Source organism: Silurus meridionalis, chromosome 12 (genome assembly GCF_014805685.1).
Source record: "Silurus meridionalis isolate SWU-2019-XX chromosome 12, ASM1480568v1, whole genome shotgun sequence".
NCBI classification, from domain to species: Eukaryota; Metazoa; Chordata; class Actinopteri; order Siluriformes; family Siluridae; genus Silurus; species Silurus meridionalis.
Genome location: NC_060895.1, coordinates 22,604,819 through 22,631,082, shown reverse-complemented (window position 1 = coordinate 22,631,082; position 26,264 = coordinate 22,604,819). Strand labels below are relative to the sequence as shown.

At 39.5% G+C, this 26,264-nt stretch overlaps 1 protein-coding gene across 1 annotated transcript in view; it reads right to left on the bottom strand.

Annotated features, from left to right (window-relative positions):
- The window catches only part of robo1 (roundabout, axon guidance receptor, homolog 1 (Drosophila)), a 285,171-nt gene that overhangs the window by 121,767 nt on the left and 137,140 nt on the right, over window positions 1-26,264 (bottom strand). The window contains 1 exon segment of the mRNA XM_046862548.1: window positions 9,483-9,809. Within this exon segment, the coding sequence (XP_046718504.1) occupies window positions 9,483-9,809 (327 nt within the window).

The following is a 26,264-nucleotide window of genomic DNA, read 5'->3' as shown; positions in this document are numbered from 1 at the left end:
ACAATTTTTTCCACTCAAGTGACTGTACAACAGTATTTTTCCCTCAAGCCATCAGGTTCCTTAACAAACAGACCTGAACTGGAACTGAAACACACACACACACACACACACACACACACACACACACACACACACTCTCACACACACACACACACACACACACACACACACACACACACACACACACTCACTCAACTGTTTTACTGAACTGCTACAAATCTGAACTCAAACACACACTCAATACTCATTTAAATGCACACACACCATCTCTTCAGCACCACCCATATTCTATTATTATTTTATAACTATAACTGTTCACATGCTGTTTTGCACACCTACTCGATTGCTGCTGTTGCTAAATTGCACAACATTTTGGGGTTTAAATTTACAAGTGCACTCTTGTATGTTTCAAATAATCCCGATGTTATTTCTTATAATCCCGACATTATTTCTTATAATCCCGACGTTATTTCTTATAATTCTGACGTTAATTCTGATGTAATTTCTGGCAACCCCGGCGTAATTTCTGGCAATCCCCATGTTATTTCTTGCAATCCCGACGTTATTTCTTATAATCCCGACGTTATTTCTTATAATCCTGACGTTATTTCTTGCAATCCCGACGTTATTTCTTATAATCCCGACGTTATTTCTTATAATCCTGACGTTATTTCTTATAATCCTGACGTTATTTCTGGCAATCCCAACATTATTTCTTATCATCCTGACGTTATTTCTTATAATCCTGATGTTATTTTTGGCAATCCCGACGTTATTTCTTATAATCCCAACGTTGTTTCTTATAATCCTGACGTTATTTCTGGCAATCCCGACGTTATTTCTTATAATCCCGACGTAATTTCTGGCAACCCCGGCGTAATTTCTGGCAATCCCGACGTTATTTCTTGCAATCCCAACGTTATTTCTTATAATCCCAACGTTATTTCTTATAATCCCAACGTTATTTCTTATAATCCCAACGTTATTTCTGGCACTCCCAACGTTATTTCTGGCAATCCTGACATTATTTCTTATAATCCCGTCATAATTTCTGGCAACCCCGGCGTTATTTCTGGCAATCCGGACGTTATTTATTATAATCCCGACGTTATTTCTTGCAACCCGGCGTTATTTCTGGTAATCCCGACGTTATTTCTGGCAATCCTGACGTTATATTTTATAATCCCGACAAAATTTTTGCCAACCCCGGCGTTATTTCTGGCAATCCTGACGTTATTTCTTATAATCCCGACGTTATTTCTGGCAACCCCGGCGTTATTTCTGGTAATCCCAATGTTATTTCTGGCAACCCTGACGTTATTTCCGGCAATTCTCGGAAAAACAGGTTTTTTCATGTGGCAGAAACGGGCTTGCATACCTTTTTATATGGCACTAGAAAAAACAAATCAACGTGTTTAAATCTGTGCTGATGCTTCTCTACTTTTTCCTGCAATCAATAATCACTGCTCGCTGAACCGTCCCGATGAAAACTAATTAAACTATGGCTTGAAGAATCAGAAGTAGGAACGAGTGATAAGAATTAATTCCTCTTAAGAAAGAAAAGTTTCTTTATAGGAGTTTATTAGGCTCATAAAACACAACTGAAACAAATGTTGACAGGAAACTTTTCAGGGAACTGAAGGTACTTAAAAGTGTAACTCCACTCGATCAGCACCTAACAAAAGCATGGGATTTGGTGGGATTTACTTTTACAACACCTTCACTCATTTATGACTGGTACCTTATGATGATGCATTCTCCATGTCTGCTGGTGATTCCCATGGTGTCCAATAGCTTCAGGCATATCTCCTGTCCTTTTCTAAACTTTTGCTAAATGTTCTTCCTGGTGTTGCTTAACTGTGCTTAAAGTTACAGAATGCCATTTTTCCTGGTAAAATATCACCCTCCGGATCATTTATTCTGGTAGACTGACATGTTAATCTACTCCGGGGTTTAAACATTGCACATAGTCACGGTTAAATTCCAGAACATGGAAGAAAGGGAGCTGATGAAGCAATGCAGCAATGAACTTTAGCATAAATGTCTGTAGACTTTCTCTTTATCCTTCCAGTCACGGCATCTCCGGCTCAGCTAAAAATGCCATTTTGTTGAAAAATTGGCCTTCATGAGATTTGTCACCGAAGGAGTCAACATCTGAGCATCTCAATGTGTCGCACCACATATACGCTGCTATGTTTGCCTGCCATGCAAAACTTTAATTACATTTTATACCGTATTCATCACCACTAGATAGAAAAATCTTCTAACCTAGTATCTCCAGCTCATAACCTAATATCTCCAGCTCATAAGCTAATATCTCCACCTCAAAACCTAGTATCTCTGCAAAAAAAGTATGTATACTAAAGCTATGATGAAGATGCGTTTCTATGAACCCCATCGTAACTTGAAAATATTATAAGTTGAGACATGGCCTGGCCAACCCAGGAGTCTTAAAGAATGGTGATCAGCATGGAGTAGTACAATCATATTTTAATAATTCAACAAATTACATACATAATTTAGCAAACAGAGCAATTTACAGCATGGTAATGTATAAACTATATATTTGTACATGTATATATACGAGGTGATATCAAAAAGTTTCGAGACTAGCTCTGTTTACAAAAAAAACTACTTTATCTACGTTTACAAACTTCTTCTTTCGGCTTCTTCCATTAGCGGTCGCCACAGCTGATCATCCGTATTCATGATCCGCATGTCCGATTTGGCACATGTTTTTACGCTGGATGCCCTTTCTAACGCAACCCTCCCTATTAATCTGGGCTTGGAACTGGCACTAAAAGTGCACTGGCTTGTGCAACCCTAAACTGTCACCTTTAAAATAGTCTCCTAACACAGCAAGACAGCACTCCTTCTGAAATGTGTCCTGGAAGTCTTCTTTTCAAAGCGCGTCAAGCACCTTCTGCGATTCGCGCTGGATCTCCGAAAATGGCAAGCCTGAATCTACATCTTCAGGAAGAGGGCAAAGTCCGCAGGGGCCAATTCTGGTGGGTAGGGTGGGTGCAGAAGTGAGACCATGTTATCAGCAAAAAAATCAAGTGACGAGTACACAGGATGTACACAGGACGATGTCTTTTAGCACACTGACTTCTGAAGGTCGGTGCTCCCTGTGACTGTGCATGCAGCCTTGTGCAGCGATCTTTTGGTGTGTTACAAAACTAGTCTCAAAACCTTTTGATACCACCATATGAGCGTTAAGAAGGGCACCTGTAGCCGATAAGACCAATCGGTACCGTTTTGTTTCATTGTCCAGCGCCGCCGATAAAAATAAAAGAGACAAAAACTACAATTAGGCCTCGAAACACCAAAGAAAAAAGAAGCTCTAACACCAAGACAAGTGAACTTTGTTGATCGCTGCGAGAGTAAGGCATCTCAAAGGCAGCAACCCAAAGTATAGTACTGTATATACGTTGCTACGTTTGCCTGCCACGCGAAACGAAAAATATTTCTACAATTTTGTCGCATGACTGTCGTAACCATCGTCACTCTGGCACTACTTGTCCCTACATGTTCTGGCATCAGCCGTAACCTGTAGTCCATTTAGCACAATATACTGTACAATTAACCTCACTGGAGAATCCCATCACTTCTCACACGGGACAAGAAAGACATAATCAGTGGTTAGACCTATCAGCATGTCCATTTCTTCCCTTCTCAGTCTCCCATCTGAAGTACGCTGTTATTAATAGCTTCTTTGATATGCAACAACTTCCAAGAGACTTACCAGAGTTGAATGACTCGCCTGATTTAGTGCGCCCGGAACCACAATATTGCCTTTCCAGGGACAGGGGAGGAAAAAAAAGGGCAGCACTATCAGATCGTGAAATGACTACTTTACAACTTTACTCATCCGTCAAAAAAAAAAAGTTGGAAAAAAAGCAGACTCTTCAGGTTCTCTGGAAATCCTATTTTACACGGGTCAAACAAAAGTTCTTTGATCGCCATTTTCGCAGCTGTTTCAGAGACGAAGACGCTCGACAGGCGCATCAGTCATCCTCCAAAACACAGGCTGACGCTACCCATTGCGTCATGTAGCCTTCAGCCAGGGGGGTTCAACGGTGAGCATAACGGATAAGAGCGAGCTCGCACTCCTCTCTTACCCCTTCTTCTCTTACAAACCCTGCTCCTTAAACTTTTGATCCAGCGGAAGGCTATTATTCGGCAACAATCCGTGACACATAACAGATGCTGAGTATTAGATATAAAGGAAACGCATAAACAGAGGATAACTCGTACAGAAACGAAAGTTCATCTTGGGTGTAGAAAAGACAAAAGAAACCTGTTGCACTGAAATGTGATTAGAATCAAATACGAACATGTTTTTATATACACGATTTTCAGAACCAAGAAATAACATAAATCTGGAGGCCTCTAAACTTTTGAAATCCATGAAACCATTTTCATTTGGGGGACCTGGTAGCACAGTGGTTAAGATATTGAACTTCTGTCCAGAAGGTTGTCAGTTCGAATTCCCACACTACTGCTGGGCCCTTCAGCAAGGTCCTTAAACCTCAGCTGCTCGGATGTAAATCACTCTGGATAATGGCATCAAAATGCCAAACGTAATAAAAATAAATGCAAATTTTGGAAAACATTCCGGGGGACCAGCTGGAGAGGTGTGTTGGGAGGTCGGGGGGGCAGATTTTTTATATTTTGAAATATTAAAAAAAAGAAATCGCTGCCATTTCCTTTCATTGCCAACATTTTTATGACAGTCTTAGGATACTTTTGTGTTTTATGAACATCAAGAATTTCTTTTAAAAGGAGAAATTCCTGACAAATCTGTGAGTGAATAAATGAAGGATGGATGGAATAAATTATTTGACCGAATAAATAAAGAACACTCTTATATGTTTCTTAAATATAGACATTTGTTAAAGAATGTTAAATGCAAAACACACACACCTACACAACTGCATTACCCAAATGTGGTCTAACAAATATAAATTATATAATTTAATTTTCCATTTATTCAATTTAATTTGGGCATATTTATTCGGTTGACTTAATTTAATCAATTTAATAAAACGTGTATTGCATAAATTTGATTTATTCTATATTATTTTTTATATATTAGATTTTTTATTTAAACCAAGCACTTTATTTAAAATCATTTGATGTCTTCAACATTTATATTACATAAAATCGCCACATAGCCACACTCTCCATAACAGCTCACCATAACACTATGAACATATATTACTTAGAAAATAATGAGATTTATCTTTGGTAATTACCAACTATAGTAATTATCTTTGTGGCAAAACGCACAATAAATAATACAGCCTCATATCTATACGGATTTTCCCTCAGAAGGTTCTCACGACCCGATAGCAATTCATCCATGGCCCAGTACTAGGTCACGACCTGGTGGTTGGAGACCTACGGTCTAAATGAATACAAAGACAGATATGGAGTACTATAGATTTTTGTTAAAATGCCTGCAGGAATGGGTCACAGTTGAGAATAGACTTGTGGTTTAGGACTGGGATTTGGACTCAACTCGGGTATGAAGCTTACATGGCAATATAGGGTCATTATAATCATTCGTTCATTCATCCCTAGTATCTGCCGGGTCATCGTGGTGGAAATTAGACAAAAATGTTTAATATCTTAAATAATAATAATCAGGTTGTTTGAACATATCGTAGGCAGAAAACCACCAAAATTCGATATCAAGAATGATGCAGCTGAAACTGTCGAGCTAAAATTCACTTACTTTGATCTCCAAGAAAACACAGGTATTTTTTATAGTTTAAACAAGGGCTGAAACGATTCCTTGAGTAACTTGAGTAATTCAACCTGAAATTATCTACCTCAATGCTTTGTTTAGTTCATTTAACTACACTACACTTTGGGTTTGCCCACGGACCATTAATACTGACGCACCACCCGCTAACCTCTGGAGCGCTCTGGACAGGTAAATACAAAATGAAAAACGGGGAAAAAACAGCGAGGGGAAGATCCAGGGCAAAGAAAACGTCAAAGTTTCCAAAGTTAATTTCAAACTAAAACATAACGGAAAACACTGTAGAGTGCGTTTCACTTTTTAAAAGTCATTTTACATTTATTTTAATATTTTTGTTATTATTTTATTTATATATTCCTATTTGCATTTTGATGTAGTATTGCAATTCAATGCACTAAATAGGTTTAGTTTTCACAGATATACTTGTGTGCAATTTTGCCAATAAATATGTACATTTTTCTAAAAAGGAAACAAATGACGTTCATTTTGAGAGACCCGTCTTATTTTTATTTTTGTATATTTAGTTTTTCATTTTGAATTAAAAAAAGGACTTATCAAGGTTTAAACCCAAATACAGCTACAGATCCAGAAGGTGGTTATCGTGATACACCCCAAGATGCTGAAACTGAACGTGAATGAACCTAGCCTACCAAAGCAGGCCAAAGTCTTTCAAACCTAAATAGGCTTCTGAACACAGAGGTTTTTAAAGGACCTCATTTCTACAAGGTGTTCTGGCAAGAAGGAGTGCAAAAACATTCTATAAATCATTACCAGGCTGTTTTGGTGGGTTGTTTTTATTTTTTGAAGGAAAAAAAAAACCCCACATATGACAACAAACAAAGGTCATGGAAATGTCTTGAGAAAAACGCATTGCTCCTGTAGTCTACAATTAAACCATTGTAGAAAATCACAGAGCTCTGGATGTATGCTACATTCCTACAAAGGCTTTCCAACACCGGTTGCTCGGGCAACATAATTACACAGGGTGGCCGGGGGTAATGGAGCGGGTGGGGCTTTAAGAGGGGTCGGAAACACACGGCCAGGGCTTCTGAGCTTTGACACTGTGCCATTATGGTCCCGTTTGAACCTTGTACAAAATAAGTGTCCCAGAAGCCAGCCGTGTCGTGATCCCTGTCTTCTGGCCAAACTGTCTTACACTAAAAAAAAAAAAAAAAAAAAACATTATATATATATATATATATATATATATATATATATATATATATATATATATATATATATATATACATACACACACACACACACACACACACACACACACACACACACACACACACACACACACACACACACACACACACACACACACACACACACACACTTATAATTTGAAATTCAGGCACTGGAGATCATCTGCTGGACTGGAGATCATCTGCTTTTCAGCACCACTGTTTTTAGCTCTCAGACTTGCCAATACTCCTACTGGGTCCAAGCAGGGACAAAATATAATCTGGAAAATATGGCAAGTTATGATTGCAACCGACCGCACGGATGTCTGTGATCCCTCCAGAGATACTCATTATACTCTGCAAATATCTTTGGCATTTCGAGATGAAAAAAGATAGAAAAGAAAAAAAAGGAGCTGGAAATGTCTGCATCGCAAGTCTGTAGTTTCTGGGCTTCAATGCTTGGCTTCAAAGAGAATTCAATGTACCACTGGGTTGGGTTTGAGCAGACGGTTGGCCAAAAGATTTGTCAAATGTGAATGCTGACTGTGAATTTAAGACTTTTAAGGCTTTTTTTTAAGGATTTTTTAAATTTTAGACTTTTTTTTTTAAAGACTTCCCGTGAACATCAGGTGACTATAAAGAGATTACATAACAATTAGACAGTTATTCAAACCAAAGAGAAAAAGACTAGTACAATAGTAGTGCAAATGACTATGAACAAATGGTTCTGTATGTTTACAGATGTAAGGACATATTGTTACATGAAGACGAGTTCCTGCTATCAGAGCTATCAGGTCGCTCTCTCACCAGCCACTTTTCACTCAGAAAGAAATGTGATCAAAACTTTTCACATCTACTTTATGGCACAGTGAAATTATTTATTCGCATATCTAGGGGTCAGCATAGCTGGGGTCAGAGAGACCCTGGAGCACAGAGATTTTAAAGGCCTTAAACAAGGGCCCCCAAGAGTCGCAGCTTGGCAATACTGGGGCTTGAACCCCCGATCTTCCAATCAGTAACCCAGAGCCTTCAACACTAAGCTAATACTTCCCTCTGTGTAATAATTGAAAATATTCACTCTATCAAATGCAATGTTTTGCTTATTTTAAACTCCTGTATTATAAAATCTGAAATTTCGCAGTCAGAAATTCTAGAAATGAACCAGCACTTCCTACCTTCTGCCTTGTAAAATTAATTCTGCTTGGTGTCACGACTTAGTTGACTTTACCAAAAAGTTCACCAGCAAGTACTCAGCACTTAGTGGCGCTAATCAGGTGAATATTACTCAGGAACTCGGAGAGCAGGTGATTAAAGAACTGAAACATTGCCCACCGAGGAGCCGATGCCAATGTCGCACATTCCACTTGAAACTCAAAAGCAGTCTGGCGTTCCTTCCAAACTCTGCTGCCAGGTCGATTAGATTACAGCAAGAGCCTCGGTGACAGCCTCTGGGCACACTCGTAAAGCGGCTGGTATCCGAGACTACTGCCCCCCCTGCCCCCCTCCTCCCCATTCGCTTCTTTCGAGTTAAAGATACGGTACGCCAAGCGGTTGCACAGAGAAAGCCAAATGTGAGACTTTTTGTCAAAAATGGCAGCAAAAGAAAAAAAGATTGATAGTTGTCAACTCTATAAAGAAGGTACTTCCTCACAGCAAAACATATATTTGAATTAATAATACGTTCAAAATTTTTTTATTCACGAACAAATTCAGTTGGCAAAATGTGCAACAATTGGTCGTGATATTTAAGGGCTTTTTGCGATGAACATGTTTTGGGGTGAGAAAAACATTTGCACTCTCTGAGATATTACGATTAAAGACAAAAAATTTTACATCTCCAGCAAAGCAAAGGATTCAGACCTAATATTGAAATGTCCAATCAAAAAACTCATTTCGCTTTATGTTTGGGTTACTTTCAAAATCTTACCCCAAACACAGTATCTATTATTGAAAGAAAACAAAAATATTATTTCCTCATCGTCCTAGATGTTTTACACTCATCCAGAAAACAAAACACATCCAAACCTGGTGTCCGCATTTACAACTTCCTCCACAACCCTCAGACATTAAAGATTTTGCTATATAGCAACCTCGTTTTTGGCCAGCACTGCAATGTTTCCTCTCACGCTGCCCGAACACTAACTGTGTGAGAGGATTAGTATCTCTAATGACTCCTGACTACCCATTGAGCTCCTTTAAGAACTCCTGGAGCCTGGTGTGTTGTATCCACCAGGATCGGCACGCAGACCCACCAATGCGAGCACTTCCTGCCCATCTCTAGATTTATCCAACTCACTGAGCCCATTGAGCGCCTGGCCCCCGGGAGGAAACCGGAAACCCTTTACCATTCAGACGAAAGGAGCTAGAACCTCGCCTGCATTCAGAGCATGGGCACGAGGGTCAGAGACCTGGTTTCAGTACTGCCCCTGGGGAAAAGCTATCGCTCGCGAAGAGGCCTCGATAAGCAACACCATTATTCCCAGACATAAAGGAATAGCTTTGAAAAGAAGCCAAGAACTTACTGGCAACTTCCAGTGATGCGTTGTGGCTCACGGCTTCTCCGAGGTAGTTGCGGGCCACGCAGACGTACGAGCCTTCGTCCGGTTTGCTCCGACGGCCGTGGACTATTTTTAAGAAGAAAAGAGAACCGGTGGGAAGGAGCATGCGGTGCGAGCGTGAGTCGTCCCGGTCCGTTTCGACCCTTTCGCCATCTTTGTACCACTCCACTGTGGGCGCGGGGCGCCCCTCGGCCTTGCAGTTCAGGGTGGCCGGTTCGCCCTTGGACACGATCAGGTCGGATGGATGCTCCACGATGCGAGGCGGGGAGTCCTCCTGACGCAGACGAGATCCTGGAGAACACAAAGAAAGCAATGAGAAAAAGGTTTCATGACATGGGATTAATGGATCAGGGGTCCCCAAACTTTTTTCTGTGAGGGCCACATCATTTTCCCTTTCTTTAAAAGCGTTCTGTCTGTATGAGTAAAAGATATGGGTCGGAGTGACTACCGGTATTATTGTGTAGATTCTTTTATGATTTTTAATGCTAGATTAGTTTATTATTTTGTTCGGCACCATATGGACAAAAAAAACATTACTTTTAAAGAGATGTATAGCCTATTAAAAAAAGCATCATTCCAAATATAGAGGCAGGCCGTATTTGGCCCGTGGGCTGTAGTTTGGCGATCCCTGGGATAGAAAAAGGTCTGGATTGAGATACATAAAAGAGCTGCAACCTAAAGGAAAGCAATAAATTTGTGAATGGTTCCTCAAGAGTTTTTTCCAGACCCTGGATGGACAACTTTGTGAAGGGACTGACTGCAAAATGAAGACTAATGTTAAAGAAAAAAACTTGGCAAACACAAACACGCCTTGCAAAAAAAAAAAAAAAAAAAAAAATAGAGAATGTTGGTATGAGACGTCCAGTTGAACAAACATTTGTCAACATCGTCCTGGGTGCATGCGGTCAGGCCACATTTACGACCGCCATGTTTTTCTTTCAAAAGACTCATTTGTCCGGCAGACGAAATTACGGGGTTGAAACACGCAAGGCTCCTTTTAAAACTGCTGTCCTTACTCCACCTTCGGAGCGAGAGCAATTTTTATCTTGAAAGCACTAAAAATGCTGCCTGGAGCCTCGGACTTGCGGACTGAACGCAGAAGCAGACCAGGAGCAGGGTATGGTTTTTCAAAGTGGCTGTAATAAAGTGTGTTGGGCACGTCAGCTCGCTCGCACCTTCATATTCCACGTTTAAATAGAAACATACACTTTGAAGAGAGGAGAGAAGAGGAGTAAGGAAAGAGGAAGAGAAGAGAAGAGAAGAGAAGAGAAGAGAAGAGAAGAGAAGAGAAGAGAAGAGAAGAGAAGAGAGGAAAGGAAAGGGGGGAAAAAAAATTACTCATCGTTATACACAAATATATAATCAGCATGTGTGTGAGTGTGAGAGTGTGAAATTTAAAATGAATAAATAAAAGAGAGAGAGAGAGAGACACAGAGAGAAACAAAAGAGAAACAAAAGAGAGAGAGAGAGAGAGAGAGAGAGAGAGAGAAAGAGAGAGAGGAGAGAGAGAGAGAGAAAGAGCGAGAGAGAGGAGAGAGAGAGAAAGAGAGAGAGGAGAGAAAGAGAAAAACGAGAGAGAGAGAGAGAGAGAGAGAGAGAGAGAGAGAGAGAGAGAAAGAGCGAGAGAGAGGGAGAGAGAGAATTAAAAGTGTCTGGAATTAAGTCATGGCTGTGGGTCACAAATCATTTGTCCACAACCCCATGACCTGGAACTGATGCGTCTTTCACAGTGTTCACTGTCGCTGGCACACACACACACACACACACACACACACACACACACACACACACACACACACACACAGCTTACTGGCTTTACACACAGCAGGGGAGCATTGTTCACTTCTTTGCTGCGTTAACCAATCAGCAGATCGATCGATCGATCGATCGATCGATCTATCTATCTATCTATCTATCTATCTATCTATCTATCTATCTATCTATCTATCTATCTATCTATCTATCTATCTATCTATCTATCTATCTATCCATCCATTCTTCTGTTTACATAATTAATAAAGTAAAACAATGGATAGAATATCTAGGTCATAAAACCAATTAAACATTAAAAAAATAAGAATATATGAATTAATTAATATTTTGTCCTATACACAATGTTCATTTTCTTTTTTTTATTGATCCATCAGCAATGTCGCCTTCATCAGCTGCTAATTTCCAAGGGGATATACCCCATGTCCCTCCTCTGCACATGTCCAAACCATCTTAATCACACCTCCGTCACCTTGTCTTCAAAATGTCCTACATGCGCTGTCCCTCTAAAAAACTCATTTCTAATCCTGCCCATCGTCGTGAATCCTACCGAAAATTTTAAAATCTTCAGCTCTGCTACCTCCAGCTCCAGCTCCATTTACTCAATGCCACTGTCTCTAATCCATACAACATCTCAGGTCTCACCACTTTCCCTTTCCCTTTAAACTTTCCCTTTCACTCTCACAGATACTTTTCTATCACAAATCACTCCTGCTATCACCCTTCTCCACCCACTCCACCCTGCCTGCACTCTTTTCTTTACTTCTCTAACACACTCTCCATTACTCTGCACTGTTGATCCACCACCTTCTCTACCTTTTCTCCCTGCACACCACTCCACTGCCCTCCCTCTCATTCACACACATGTACTCTGTCTTACTCCTACTGACATTCATTTCCCTTCTCTCCAGCGTGTACCTCCACCTTTCCAGGCTCTTCTCAACCTGCTACCTACTCTCACCACAAATAACAATATCATCATCATGGTCCTCGGAGACTCCTGTCTGACCTCATCCGTCAACCTGTCCATCACCACTGCAAAAAGGAAAGGGCTCAGAGCCGATCCTTGATGCAGTTTAACCTCCACCTTGAACCAGTCTGTCGTTCCTACTGCACACTTCACTGCTGTCACACTGTCCTCATACATGTCCTGCACCACCCTCACATACTTCTCTGACACACCAGACTTCCTCATACAATACTACAACTCCTCTCTCTCCACCCTGTCATACGCTTTCTCTAAATCTACAAACACACAATGCAACTTCTTCTGTCCTTCTCTATACTTCTCCATCAACATTCTCAAAGCAAATAAGGCGTCTGTGGTGCTCTTCCGTGGCATGAAACCATACTGTTGCTCACAGATGGTCACCTCTTCTCTCAGCCTGGCTTCCACTCTTCCCCTGTAGTTACTGCAGGCCTGCACATCTCCCTTATGCTTAAAGATCGGTACCAGCACACTCCATCTCCAATGCTAATTTTATTATTTGTTTTATTAAATAGCATTTGTATAACTAAATACATAACTAAAATAAAAATAAAATGTATGTAATAATTATATATGTAAAATGACAAACCAAACAAAAACGGAGACAGTTGGCGCATTTAAATTTGCATTTATTTATTGGATTTTTGTGTCTGTGGTTGTTTTATCTGTTTATAATTTCTAACGATTTTATAAAACCCTAACGTTCCATCTGAAGTCGTTTTCTTCTGTAATATGGAAACCATCATCGGCGTGAACTCGACTCACTCCATAAAAACAGGAGCTGAAATAAAAGCCTCAGGATTGTGTTGTTTTTGTCGCAGGTGGACGAAAGCCTGCGGTGTTGAATATCAGAGTCGCCATTAAAATTCCTTCATACGGGGCGTCTCCTCGACGCAGGAACGGATCCCGCCGTCAGCTTCTTTTAGCACGTGTCTGTTTTTGCAGTTGATCTGAGCGTCTATCGTGCAGAGACGTCTAGACTTGCGAATACTTTCGTGGGAAAGAAAAAAAAAGTGAAATATTTTAAAGGATGAGGCGTAGAGAGGGACGGAGAGGAACGTTCAGAGAGCGACGCACAAAAGATACACAATTTCATTACTTTCCCCAAAAAACTGCACAGACCTGAAGTGTTTTATTCCTCTTATACATCTGTGTGTATCTCTTGGTGACTGTGTGTGTGTGTGGGAGTAAGAGGTTGTGTGTCACTGGGTACATCTGTGTGTCTTTTGTATATCACTGGGTCACTGTGTGTGTTTCTCGGTGTGTCACATTTGGTGACTGTGTGTCTCTGTCTCTGAATGTGTGTGTGTGTGTGTGTGTGTGTGTATGTGTGTGTTAGTGTTTGTGTCGGTGTGTCTCTCTAGGTCTCTGTGTCTCTTTGGATGACTGTGTGTGTGTGTGTGTGTGTGTGTGTGTGTGTGTGTGTGTGTGTGTGTTAGTGTTTGTGTCAGTGTGTCTCTAGGTCTCTGTGTGTCTCTTTGGATGACTGTGTGTGTGTGTGTGTGTGTGTGTGTGTGTGTTGTCTGTGTCTCTCACTGGGTGACTGTGTGTCACTTTTGGTGGATGTGTGTGTGTGTGTGTGTGCGTGTTTGTGTATCCAAGTGTTTTTTTTTGCTTTTACTAGGTGACTATGTGTGTGTTTGTTTGTGTGTGTCTCTTTGGGTGACTGCGTGTGTCACTTTTGGTGGCTGTGTGTGTGTGTGCATGTTTGTGTCTCTAAGTGTGTCTTTTTGTCTCACTGGGTGACTGTGTGTGTGTTCTTTTGACAAGTTGAAGCCCTGCAGTGTTTTAATTTTCTTATACATATCAGTGTGTGAGTCTTTGTGTGTGTGTGTGTGTGTGTGTGTGTGTGTGTGTGTGTGTGTGTGTGTGTGTGTGTGTGTGAGCGTGTGTTCTCACACCAAAAGTTATTTTCCCTGAATCTTTACAGGCCTGAAAAAAATTCAGACTCCTCATCATATATTTCCGATTAAAGTTTAATTTACTATCAAGTCTTCCATGTCGACTCGTCTTAAATTCTCTGTGCTGAAAACTGAAAGCTTCCCTCACACTGGAGACTCCTTCTATATCCAGGACACTTATTTTGATGTCTAGTCCATGTGAATGAGCCGTTGCTATGGAAACCCTCAAATCATACGGGGGAAAAAAAAAATCTGATTGATGTATTCAGACCAGATCGGATTCGCGATATAACTACATTCGTTTTTTTTCCTCCCCTCTCTCTTTTTTTCCATTCAAAATCAATTTTTCCATCTCTCTTCATTTCCATCTGACCGCTGCATCCGTTCCCTCACTTCCCCTCTCCGGCTCCTCTTTCAGAAGAAGAAGGGAAGCTGGGAAACTCTACAGCTCTGATCTGATCGATTAGAGCCTCGGGCAAGACTCGGATTTCTCTCACACACACACCCACACACACACACACACACACACACACACACACACACACACACACCCACACACCCACAAGGATCAGTGCATTTCTTCACCTCCCAATTCTCCTGAATTCGGTATATTGAGTGGATCCTCCACCTGTGCAGGTAGAGACAAACTAAAGCCAATAAAACACAGGTTTCCAATAAAAGAGTGGAGAAATATCTGCAGCTAGAACTATTCCTCCACTCTGCAATATTGATTCTCTCGTTCTCTTTCCCTCACTCAGAGATTCATCTTCTCTATGCCCCTGCATTCACACAGACACTGCTTCAAGGACTTGTTTTTATCTATTCTTTCTCGCTCTTCCTTAAAGGAATATTTCAAACTTTCATCTTCATCTCAACTTTATACCTTTTGTGTGTGTGTGTGTGTGTGTGTGTGTGTGTGTGTTCAATGCTGCTTGTTTTACCATAAATAAAAACAAATGACATCACGGCTGCAAGCGTCTCATTCCTTTTGCATCAAATTCATTGTTTTAATGATATGTTATTTGAATCGATCATGGTATTCATGAATCAGAATCTAGCCATTTATAGACACGTTTGTGGCCCTACACAACAATTATGACAGCAATATACAAAAATATCATTGTCCTCAGTCTTTACTTAACAACAAAACAAAAAAAAAAGCTTTTGATGTTTCTGAGAAAACCATTAAACAAAAAAAAAACCTTTACACGTTAAAAGCAGTAATATAACAGCATACTGTATTGATCTATAAAGTGTAGCCTCAGCTAGCAAACGAGATAAGGACAGTCAGCCAGACAGCCAGTCAATCAGATGTTCAGTCAGTCAGTTATATAGCCACCAGGTTAGTTATATAACCAGCCAGTCAGGTATTCAGGCAGTCACCTAGCCAGTCGGTTAGTTATCCAGACAGCCTGCTAGCCCGTCAATCAGTTATTCAGGCAGCTAGGTTTTAGCCAGTCAGCAAGTTATTGAACCAGTCAGCAAGATATTCATTTATCCAGCCGGCCGGCCATTCAGCAAGCTAGCCAGCTAGTTATTCAGCCAACCAGTGAGTCTTTCATTCAGTAATCAGCCAACCAGTCAGTTAGTTAGTCAAACAACCAGCCAGCCACTCAGTTATTTAGCCAGTTATTTAGAGAGCCAGTCAGTTATTCAGTCAGTCATTTAGTCAACCAGTCAGTTATTAAGCTATTTAGTCATTTATTCAGTCACCCATTTAGTGAGTCAGTTATTCAGCCCACCAGCCCGCCAGTCTGTCCCCAACCTCACAAACCCGAGACAGCTCTGAACAATATTCACGTTTTAATCTTTTTTACGGCTAAATACTTTTTAATCAGATCAGAGACGGAGATACACATTTATTTCCACAGAACAAACCTTTTTCATTAGTTCACCATGACTGCTCACCGAACGCAAATCAGTTTCTGTTCTACAACACTATCAATTCCTGGCACTGAAACAGAGAAATGTTGCCATCGTTCGCGACTAATCCGGATCAGACCAGCTCGCAGTGTAGTAAAGGAGCTGGTGATGATACAACAACAGATCTTTTTTTTTTTAAATGATAATAAATTAAAAGGTTTGATTTGATTGTAAAAATCAATAAAAATAATTTATAAATTAAAATGTAAATAATCAGCAATAATTATAAGAAAAAAAATCTGACTAAATTAATACAACTTAATAATAAATGAACATCTAAGTTTTAAATAATTTATAATAAAACATATGAAACAATCTGAAGTATCTAAAACACTCCTCACATTTCAGCAACTATTTAACTATATCTTCTCAAGGGACAAAACTATAGAACTCAAACTTGGATATATTTTAGATTATCAATGTGCAGCTTGTATACAATACAGATTTACTGTCCACTAATAATAACTCAACATACAGACGTTATTGTCTAAATAACTGGCAACAAAAGTGAAAAACCCAAGTGACAACAGCTGTACGTCGCTTAGCCATGCAAAGCTACAAGTCCTATTCATCATGGTCATGTTTTTGTCTGCTTGACAGAACCATACAAATTTGTGTATCTTGTATTAGAGCAGATAAAATGTGGTGCTTTGAGTACAATTCTCTCATACTGACTACTGGATGTTCAACATGGCACTTCATGGCAAAGACTAGAATTATTAGAATTGTTGCTCTACACAAAGATGCAGAGGCTTTAAGCGGATCAGTAACACCCTAAAACTGAGTTATAGTACAGTAGCCAGGGTCATACAGAGGTTTTCCAAAACGGGTTCCATTTGGAACAAGCCTCGCAAGGATCCCTCAAAAAAGTTGAGTCCTCGTGCTGTTCAGAACGTAAGCCGTACACTGCAACAAGTCGGTTTGCAGGCCAAATTAATGAATTATGAATTACTGGAACCATGTCCTGTGGTCTGTTGAGACTAAGATGAACTTGTTTGGCTCAGATGGTGTCCAGCATGTGTGACGGTGCCCTGGTGAGAAGAACCAAGAAAACTGTGTCTTGCCTACTGTCAAGCATGGTGGTGGTAGCATCATGGTCTGGGGCTGCATGAGTGCTGCTGGTACTGGAGAGCTGTGGTTCATTGAGGAAAACATGGATTCCAAAATGTACTGTGACATTCTGAAGCAGAACATGATGCCCTCCCTTCAGAAACTGGACCAAACTGCAGGTGAAGGTGATGGAGTGGTCAAGTATGTTCCAGACATGAACCCTATTGAGCACCTGTGGAGCATCAAGCGGAAGGTGAAGACGCAGCTCCAGCAGCTCCATGATGTCATTAAGGGGGAGTGGAAGAGGATCCCAGCAACAAACTGTGAATTCCATGATTAGAAGGATACTACAGAACAATGGGGCTTCCACAAAATATTGACATTTTTGACATGTTCACTTGGGGTGTACTTACTTTCGTAGCAAGCTATTTTGACAATTTAAAATTTAGAACTCAGATAATCTGTACTGTATACAAGCTGCAAAGTGACTAAAATATAAGTGAATTTATAATTATTATATTTTTTTTACCTTTAATTTGTTAAATTTTAATGAAAAAATACTACTACTTCTACTAAAAATCTAAAAAAAATGCTTGTGTGTGTCAAATGATTTTTTTGTCGATATTAATAAAAAATCATTTTTTAAGTTTGTGGGTTTTCCGATATACAAATCTGAAAAAAATTTATATACTTTTTTTATTACAATTATAAATTTTTGCTCTATTTTACCTTTTTTTTTTAGGATAAAAAAATTACATTTTATTTGTATTTGTATTATTATTATAATTATTATAATTATTATTATTATTATCATTATAATAATTATTATTAAAGTAAATAGGAATTATATTATAAGTCTGGGTTAAAACTTTTTTATTAGCTTTATTATTAGTGTTGATTTTTTTTAAAGACTTTCTTTACCTCTTCAGTGTTATATTATATTTATAATATATTTATTGCATTACATTTCTTTATTTGCTGGTAATTTATAATAAAGATTCATACCTGTGTGTGTGTGTGTATTAGAGGAATATCTTATCGTGTTGTATTTGATCAAATCTCCCCGCCTGGGGTTTCAGGTGATCTCATCTCACCTTATTATCACATTCTCAGTAACAATAAAACCGTACAGTCATATAACACACACACACACACACACACACACACACACACACACACACACACACACACGCACACACACAGACGAGAAGTGGCACACTCTTGGACGCAGCAGTGTGTGCTGAGTCGGCTCAGCTCAGCGATAAGGATATCAGGGTGAGATAAGAGCAGGCGAGTGCGGCGAGCTGAGCAGATCTACAGCAACATTCATTTGCAATTAGAAGCTCGTTAAAGGTCTGATTTATGGGCGTGATCTTGTGATGTTTGCCTTCAGGCAGTGCAGTGACTCGTACGGCAGCCATAAGACGGTGTGAAAGTCGGGTCATGAAGGAAACACGAGGCAGAGCGTGTGAAGGCGAAGTGTTTAGACTCTAATCATTGTAAAAAAAAGGTCGATTACTCGAATAAATTAAACACGTTAAACATGCCCATGACTCCGACACGTGAGCCTGGAGGACATGGAAGGAAATGTAAGCAGTTTGGTGGAGGGGTTTTGGGGGGTGAGGGGCAGAGCAGAGACGAGAGAGTCTCCTCTGGGACACTGAAGGACATCCAGAAGGACTGAAGGGGCCTCTGCGTCTAAAACCCAAACAATGAATGCAGTCTTTCCCTTTTTTTCCTTCTCTCAACTAAACTTTCTTGGCCTTTTACACGTTTCTGCACATTAGTGTGGAGATGTACAGTCACACAATGTGAAGGACATGAAGATTACACACACACACACACACACACACACACACACACACACACACACGCACACGCACACACACACAGACGAGAAGTGGCACACTCTTGGACGCAGCAGTGTGTGCTGAGTCGGCTCAGCTCAGCGATAAGGATATCAGGGTGAGATAAGAGCAGGCGAGTACGGCGAGCTGAGCAGATCTACAACAACATTCATTTGCAATTAGAAGCTCGTTAAAGGTCTGATTTATGGGCGTGATCTTGTGATGTTTGCCTTCAGGCAGTGCAGTGACTCGTACGGCAGCCGTAAGACGGTGTGAAAGTCGGGTCATGAAGGAAACACGAGGCAGAGCGTGTGAAGGCGAAGTGTTTAGACTCTAATCATTGTAAAAAAAAGGTCGATTACTCGAATAAATTAAACACGTTAAACATGCCCATGACTCCGACACGTGAGCCTGGAGGACATGGAAGGAAATGTAAGCAGTTTGGTGGAGGGGTTTTGGGGGGTGAGGGGCAGAGCAGAGACGAGAGCGTCTCCTCTGGGACACTGAAGGACGTCCAGAAGGACTGAAGGGGCCTCTGCGTCTAAAACCCAAACAATGAATACAGTCTTTCCCTTTTTTTCCTTCTCTCAACTAAACTTTCTTGGCCTTTTTACACACGTTTCTGCACATTAGTGTGGAGATGTACAGTCACACAATGTGAAGGACATGAAGATTACACACACACACACACACACACACACACACACACACACGCACATGCACACACAAACAGTGCGTGTAAAAAAAAGAAAGACAAAAAAAGAAAGGAAGAAAGAAAGAAAGAAAGAATGAAAGAAAGAAAGAAAGATAGAAAGAAAACAAACAAAAGGAAAGAAAGAAAGAAAGAAAGAAAGAAAGAAAGAAAGAAAGAAAGAAAGAAAGAAAGAAAGAAAGAAAGAAAGAAAGAAAGAAAGAAAGAAAGAAAGAAAGAAAGAAAGAAAGAAAGAAAGAAAGAAAGAAAGAAAGAAAGAAAGAAAGAAAGAAAAAGAAAGAAAGAAAGAAAGAAAGAAAGAAAGAAAGAAAGAAAGAAAGAAAGAAAGAAAGACAAACAAAAGGAAAGAAAGAAAAGGAAAGAAAGAAAGAAAGAAAGAGAGAAAGAAAGAAAGAAAGAAAGAAAGAAAGAAAGAAAGAAAGAAAGAAAGAAAGAAAGAAAGAAAGAAAGAAAGAAAGAAAGAAAAGGAAATGAAAGAAAGAAAGAAAGAAAGAAAGAAAGAAAGAAAGAAAGAAAGAAAGAAAGAAAGAAAGAATGAATGAATGAATGAATGAATGAATGAAAGAAAGAAAGAAAACAAACAAAAGGAAAATAAAGAAAGAAAGAAAGAAAGAAAGAAAGAAAGAAAGAAAGAAAGAAAGAAAGAAAGAAAGAAAGAATGAATGAATGAATGAATGAATGAATGAATGAATGAATGAATGAAAGAAAGAAAGAAAGAAAGAAAGAAAGAAAGAACAAAAAGAAAGAATGTCTGAAAAGGGAAAATAGGAAGAGATAGTGTAAGAACGAAGGAAGGAAGGAAAGAAGAGAAAAGGAAAGGAAAGGAAAGGAAAAAAAGAGGAGACTCAGACAAAAAGCTACAGATGTACATTTGCATGAAGGTTGTAAATATTCATCAAACATAAAAATAAACGATCATTAATTCTACTTTAAGGTTCTACTTAAAGAAACGAGTGCAGAGTTTAAACCTCGGCAACACACAAGCTTCATTAAGCTTCAGAAAAATCTTCAATCTTTATCGTTTGTCATCATAAATCCACGTCACCTGAGTTTAACACCAGAGACGGAGCAGAAAAGTGTCACTGTGAAGGTTTAATAAACACAATGTGCTGGAAGTGAAGAGTGAGTGTGAGGTGCTCGTGTCCTTCAGCTCCTTCAGAAAAATCATTTACATCCTCAGCAGCCCGAGCAGCTCGTTACACAGAGAACTGCCACGTCCATTTCAGCAAATGGGTGACCGCAGACGTCACAAAGCCGACGTGTGTGTGTGTGTGTGTGTGTGTGTGTGTGTGTGTGTGTATGAAAAAAAATCTCAATTCCCAAGAGAAAAGTACAGCAAGATGATATAAAGAATTAAAATAGACAGAGGAATGAGGCCAAGATAGCACAAGTGTGTGTGTGTGTGTGTGTGTGTGTGTGTGTGTGTGTGTGTATTAAGATTTACAGGCATACACAGAGACGTGTGAAACAAACATACTGCCAATTACCTCTGGTTTTTGTTTCTGTGTCAAGTCAAATCTACCATGTGTCCTTCACATAGCGCAGGTTTAAAAAGAAATAAATAAGTAAATAAACATTTATCAGATTTAAAAATGCATGATTTAGATTCAAAAAGTGACAGAAACAAACATTCTCTTTTTTTTTTTCTCGGGTACTTATTTACCCACATATAAAACTAATATACACGCTCAAAAGAAAAAAAGAAAAAAGTTGACAACAATTAGTATTCAAATATATTTAAATCAAATTTAATAAATTACACAAATGTATAATTCTTGAATTTTTTTTTAGATAAATTCAGCATTTTTTTTTTTCTCAACATTCTTTTTCTCCACGTTTTTTCCTCTATTCTTTTGCTTTTTCGCTTCTTTTACCTGCTTATTTTTCACCAGCAATATGAAGAAAATTTTATGGACACCTGACCAAAAGTTTTTTTGAACATCTGAGGTGATGTGTGGAGGCCTGGAGTGCAGTCAGCGTTCACATTCATCAGAGACGGTAATGACGTACAAATACTTTGTTACTGCAGTTAAGTAGATTTTTCTGGTATCGGTATTTTACTTTAATATTTATTTTTCAGGCAACTTTTTACTTTCACTCATTAAATTTTTTTTTACAAATATCTGTACTTTCTACTTCTTAAATTTTCAAACCAGACTCGTTACTTTAGTTTGAATCTATACACACGGCAGAAGGCAGTAAGAAGTCTGAGGTTAACGTGGATAAGACAGAGGGAGTCAGTGATGTGAACATGACTGAGAACTGAGACATTCCTGATCACATGATCATCATATTTTCTCTGCTTGTGTTCTATATGGTGGATGTTCAGCCTGAATACATTTATTAGGTAACAACATTAGAAATTATTTTGTATTGATGTATTAATATGATGTGAGGTTCAGATACCAGCCTGACACTAAAACAGGTAGTAGTAATGACATCATGCCGAGATCCAAAGAAATTCAGAAACAAATGAGAAAGAAAGTAATTGAGATCTATCAGTCTGGAGAAGGTTATAAAACCGTTTCTGAAGCTTTCAGAAAAGGTCACAAATGACCCCACAATAACATCTAAAGAAATGCAGGCCTCACTTGCCTCAGTTAAGGTCAGTGTTCATGACTCAAGCATAAGAAAGAGACTGGGCAAAACTGGTCTGCATGGCAGAGTTCCAAGACCAAAACCACTGCTGAGCAAAAAGAACATAAAGGCTCATGTCAGTTTTGCCAGAAAACATCTTGATGATCCCCAGACTTGTGGGAAAATACTCTGTGGACTGACAAGACAAAAGTTTAACTTTTTGGAAGGTGTTTGTCCCATTAAGTCTGGTGTAAAAGTAACACCGCATTTCAGAAAAAGAGCATCATACCAACAGTAAAATATGGTGGTGGTAGTGTGATGATCTGGGGCTGTTTTGCTGCTTCAGGACCTGGAAGACTTGCTGTGATAAATAGAACCATGAATTCTGCTGTTTAACCAAAAAATCTTGAAGGAGAATGTCCGGCCATCTGTTCGTGACCTCAAGCTGAAGTGAACTTGGGTTCTGCAGCAGGACTATGATCCAAAACACACCAGCAAGTTCACCTCTGAATGGCTGAAGAAAAACTAAATGAAGACTTCGTAGTGGCCTAGTCAAAGTCCTGACCTGAATCCTACTGAGATGCTGTCGCACCTTAAAAAGGCGCCTTATACTCGAAAACCCTCCAATGCGGCTCAATTTCAACAATTCTGCAGAGATGAGTGGAGCAAAATTCCTCCACATTGCAAGTCATTGCAAGTTATCGCAAACGCTTGATTGCAGTTGTTGCTGCTAAGGGTGGCCCAACCAGTTACAGTGGAACCCGGTTATGTCGATGTCCTAGGGGGTCGCCAAAAAGCATTGAGGTAACCGATGATCGAGATAAACGAAAATCAAAATGGCGGCAAAATATTAACGTGCTTGAAATTTCTTTATGTACATGATGTGCGTCATTAAATGAGAATGTGCATGCACGTGTTTTTGGAGGGTTTTTTACACAACAGCGTTGCCGCGATTTGTTTGATGAAGGCATGCTATAAAAATACATACAGTACATGTTTATCTGTCAGGAATCCACCTGCCACGCCCCCTTCGGCCCCCTTCAGCGTGGCAGGTGTTTTCTCGGCCGCTTTCTCTGAAGCTCCGCTTCAATCGAGCACATATGGTGCTCGTTTATCATCATCACCAGCTCCTATTTAAACTTCCACACTCTCACTGTCCGTTATTGGTGGTATATGTTGGTTCACGGCGGTCGTTGTTATCGCTCATGCGTATCCCGGTACGTGCCTTCCCACCGGCACTCTCTCAACGGCTGCAATTTTCTTCCCAAAGCGCATCGCGGATTCCCCCCTGCCCCCCGATCCTGCCGGTGTTCATTCTATGCTTTTGCTGCTCATCCCACGTTCCGCGCCGCCAAGCGCGGCTTTCGCTTCCCGTTCATCGCATAACATTTAACAACAAAAGGCATATGTGCACTAACTAACAGCAGAGATTCACCAGTATACAATACAACACCTGTAGCAGCTGTAAGCCTTGATTTTCCGCCACTTCATGAGTTCTTCTGCGGCTGCACCGAGATAACCGATTTTAAATGGCAAATTTTTCCCCCTTTGTGCTCGAGATATCAGGGTTCGGCGACATAAAAGAATTGACATAACCGATTAAAAAATGCTAAGACAAAGCGAGAATTTGGCGGTTCCACTTCGAAAACGTCGACTTAATAGGGTTGTCGAGATAACCGAGGTCGAGATAAGCGGGTTCCACTGTATTAGGTTTAGGGGGCAAACACTTTTTCACACAGGGCCATTTTGTTTTCCCTCAATAATAAAAACCTTCATTTAAAAACTGCATGTTGTGTTCACTTGTGTTATCTTTTACTAATATTTAAATTAGTTTGATGATCTGAAGCATTAAAGTGTGACAAACAAAAACTTTTTATATACCACTGTGTGTGTGTGTGTGTGTGTGTGTGTGTGTGTGTGTGTGTGTGTGTAATATATATATATATATATATATATATATATGTGTATATGTATTATTTATAAATTTATAGAGAAAAGAGCTTCTTAAACCCTTTATTTACATATATAAAAAATAAATTGTAATTAATTACAGAAATTGTAGAATTTTTCTATACTTTTTAGAGCAAAAATTAAATACAAATTATTGAATAGTGAATTTTTATTTTTAGATAAACTAAGCATTTTTTTTCCCCTCCACATTTTTTCTCTCGACATGTTTTTCCTGCTTTGTTTGGCCTTTTTGCTTGTTTTTCTCGCTTATTTTTCCAGCTTTCATACTGTACAGAGCGAGTGCCGACAGATCGGCGTTACCCCGGGGTCACACTTCCTCGCTGCCTCGTCTCGGCTCTCCTCACACCCCTCACTGCGAACAGAACTTGACCCGAGCCCTCACTTGGCACCGGCGATCCGGAGAAGAATATGGCACTCGGGGCTTTGCGCCAAGCATGAGAGCAGCTCCTGAAAGTCTGCCAGCGTCCAATTCCTTTTAAATATCATTTAGTAAATAGTGGTTGGAACCGAGACTCGGGTTTCATGCGAGCACTTATCAGGCGACTTGTAGCACTTAAGCGCCTAGAATCTGATGCGAAGACGAAGCGTAGTGAAGTGGTTCACGGTTATACTGTTAATGTTTCAACACCTGAGAAAGACTTTGTACAGTGTTCTTGATTCCTCATCCTGCACATTTTATTGCTGCTATTAAAGTAGGCTTAATTACAGCACAGCACAGAGCAAAACTCTCATCTCCGACACGGACACACAGTCTTATATGGGTTTATGGTGGAACTTTGTTAGCGCTCGATGCTAGGTGTAATCTCGTTCAGGCTGAACCTTTATCTTGACAAACTAACAATTCAAACCAGTTTTATTTGTATAGCACTTTTTTTTTTACAATGGACATTGTCCCAAAGCAGCTTTACAGAGATAAAGAGGTTATAAAGTTGGAATGTATAAGTCTAGTGCCTAGATTTTAGTTTTTTTATAAGCTTATCCCAAATGAGCGAGCTAGCGGTCACACTAGCAAGAATAAACACCCTGAGATTCAATAAGGAACCCAAAAAAGCATGACTTAAAAGGAAACCCATCCTTATCTCGGTGGCACCGAATGTCCATTGAGTACAGTTCCATCATTGTTGAGGTGTACTGTTCAGTGATTGATGCTTAAATGCAGAACTATTCATGGAAAATTATATTGATATTATAGTGACATTATTTAGGGTCCAAATTGATCCTCATAGTGAGTAAAAACACCACATCTGAGAAAAATGTCAACAATCTTGATGGTTTTGTTTCATTTTCACTGCCATTATGCCTTTTCCTTGATGAGTCCTAGTTATTAAGTGACTATACTTGAGCTGTATAATTCCCAGCTGCTTAGCAACACAAGTTCACAATAAAGATTGTTAAATATATAAAAACCCATATCTGGTGTCGGATTGTATCAACCGACTGTTGTGTAATAAAATGTTTTTGTAAAATGTCAATTTCTTATTTAATTTTTATTTAATTTTTTGTTTACTATTAGTTGTTAGCAAAGCCTTGGTGAATAAATGTAAATGTAAAAAAAATTAATTTGTAAGTACTGCCAAGGATCAACATTTTAGAACTTTTTTTTTAGAAAATGATGAATACATCTGAGGTGAATGTTGAAACTTTGAATGATTGTGCACCATTATACACCATTCTTAGCTTAGCGAGAGTAGAACAATTTTCTCACAAATATAACCACTCGAATGAAGATGTGATTAAAATTCAGCCTATGAGCAGGTTATAAAACAAATTCTAATTCATTTTTTTCTCTATTAACCTCAATGCCACTAAGCTTGTTATGGACAGAAGCAGATCTGATAATCCGCAGTTAAATTACAGATATTACCTGAATGTCGTTTCAGCCCTGAGGACGTCTCAGGAATGCTGAGATTTCTATTTTTTCCATTACAACCCCCCCATATTCAGTAATAAAGGTCTGCAAGTGCAGACAATGAGCTCGGATTATCAGCACGGTTTACTCCAACATGG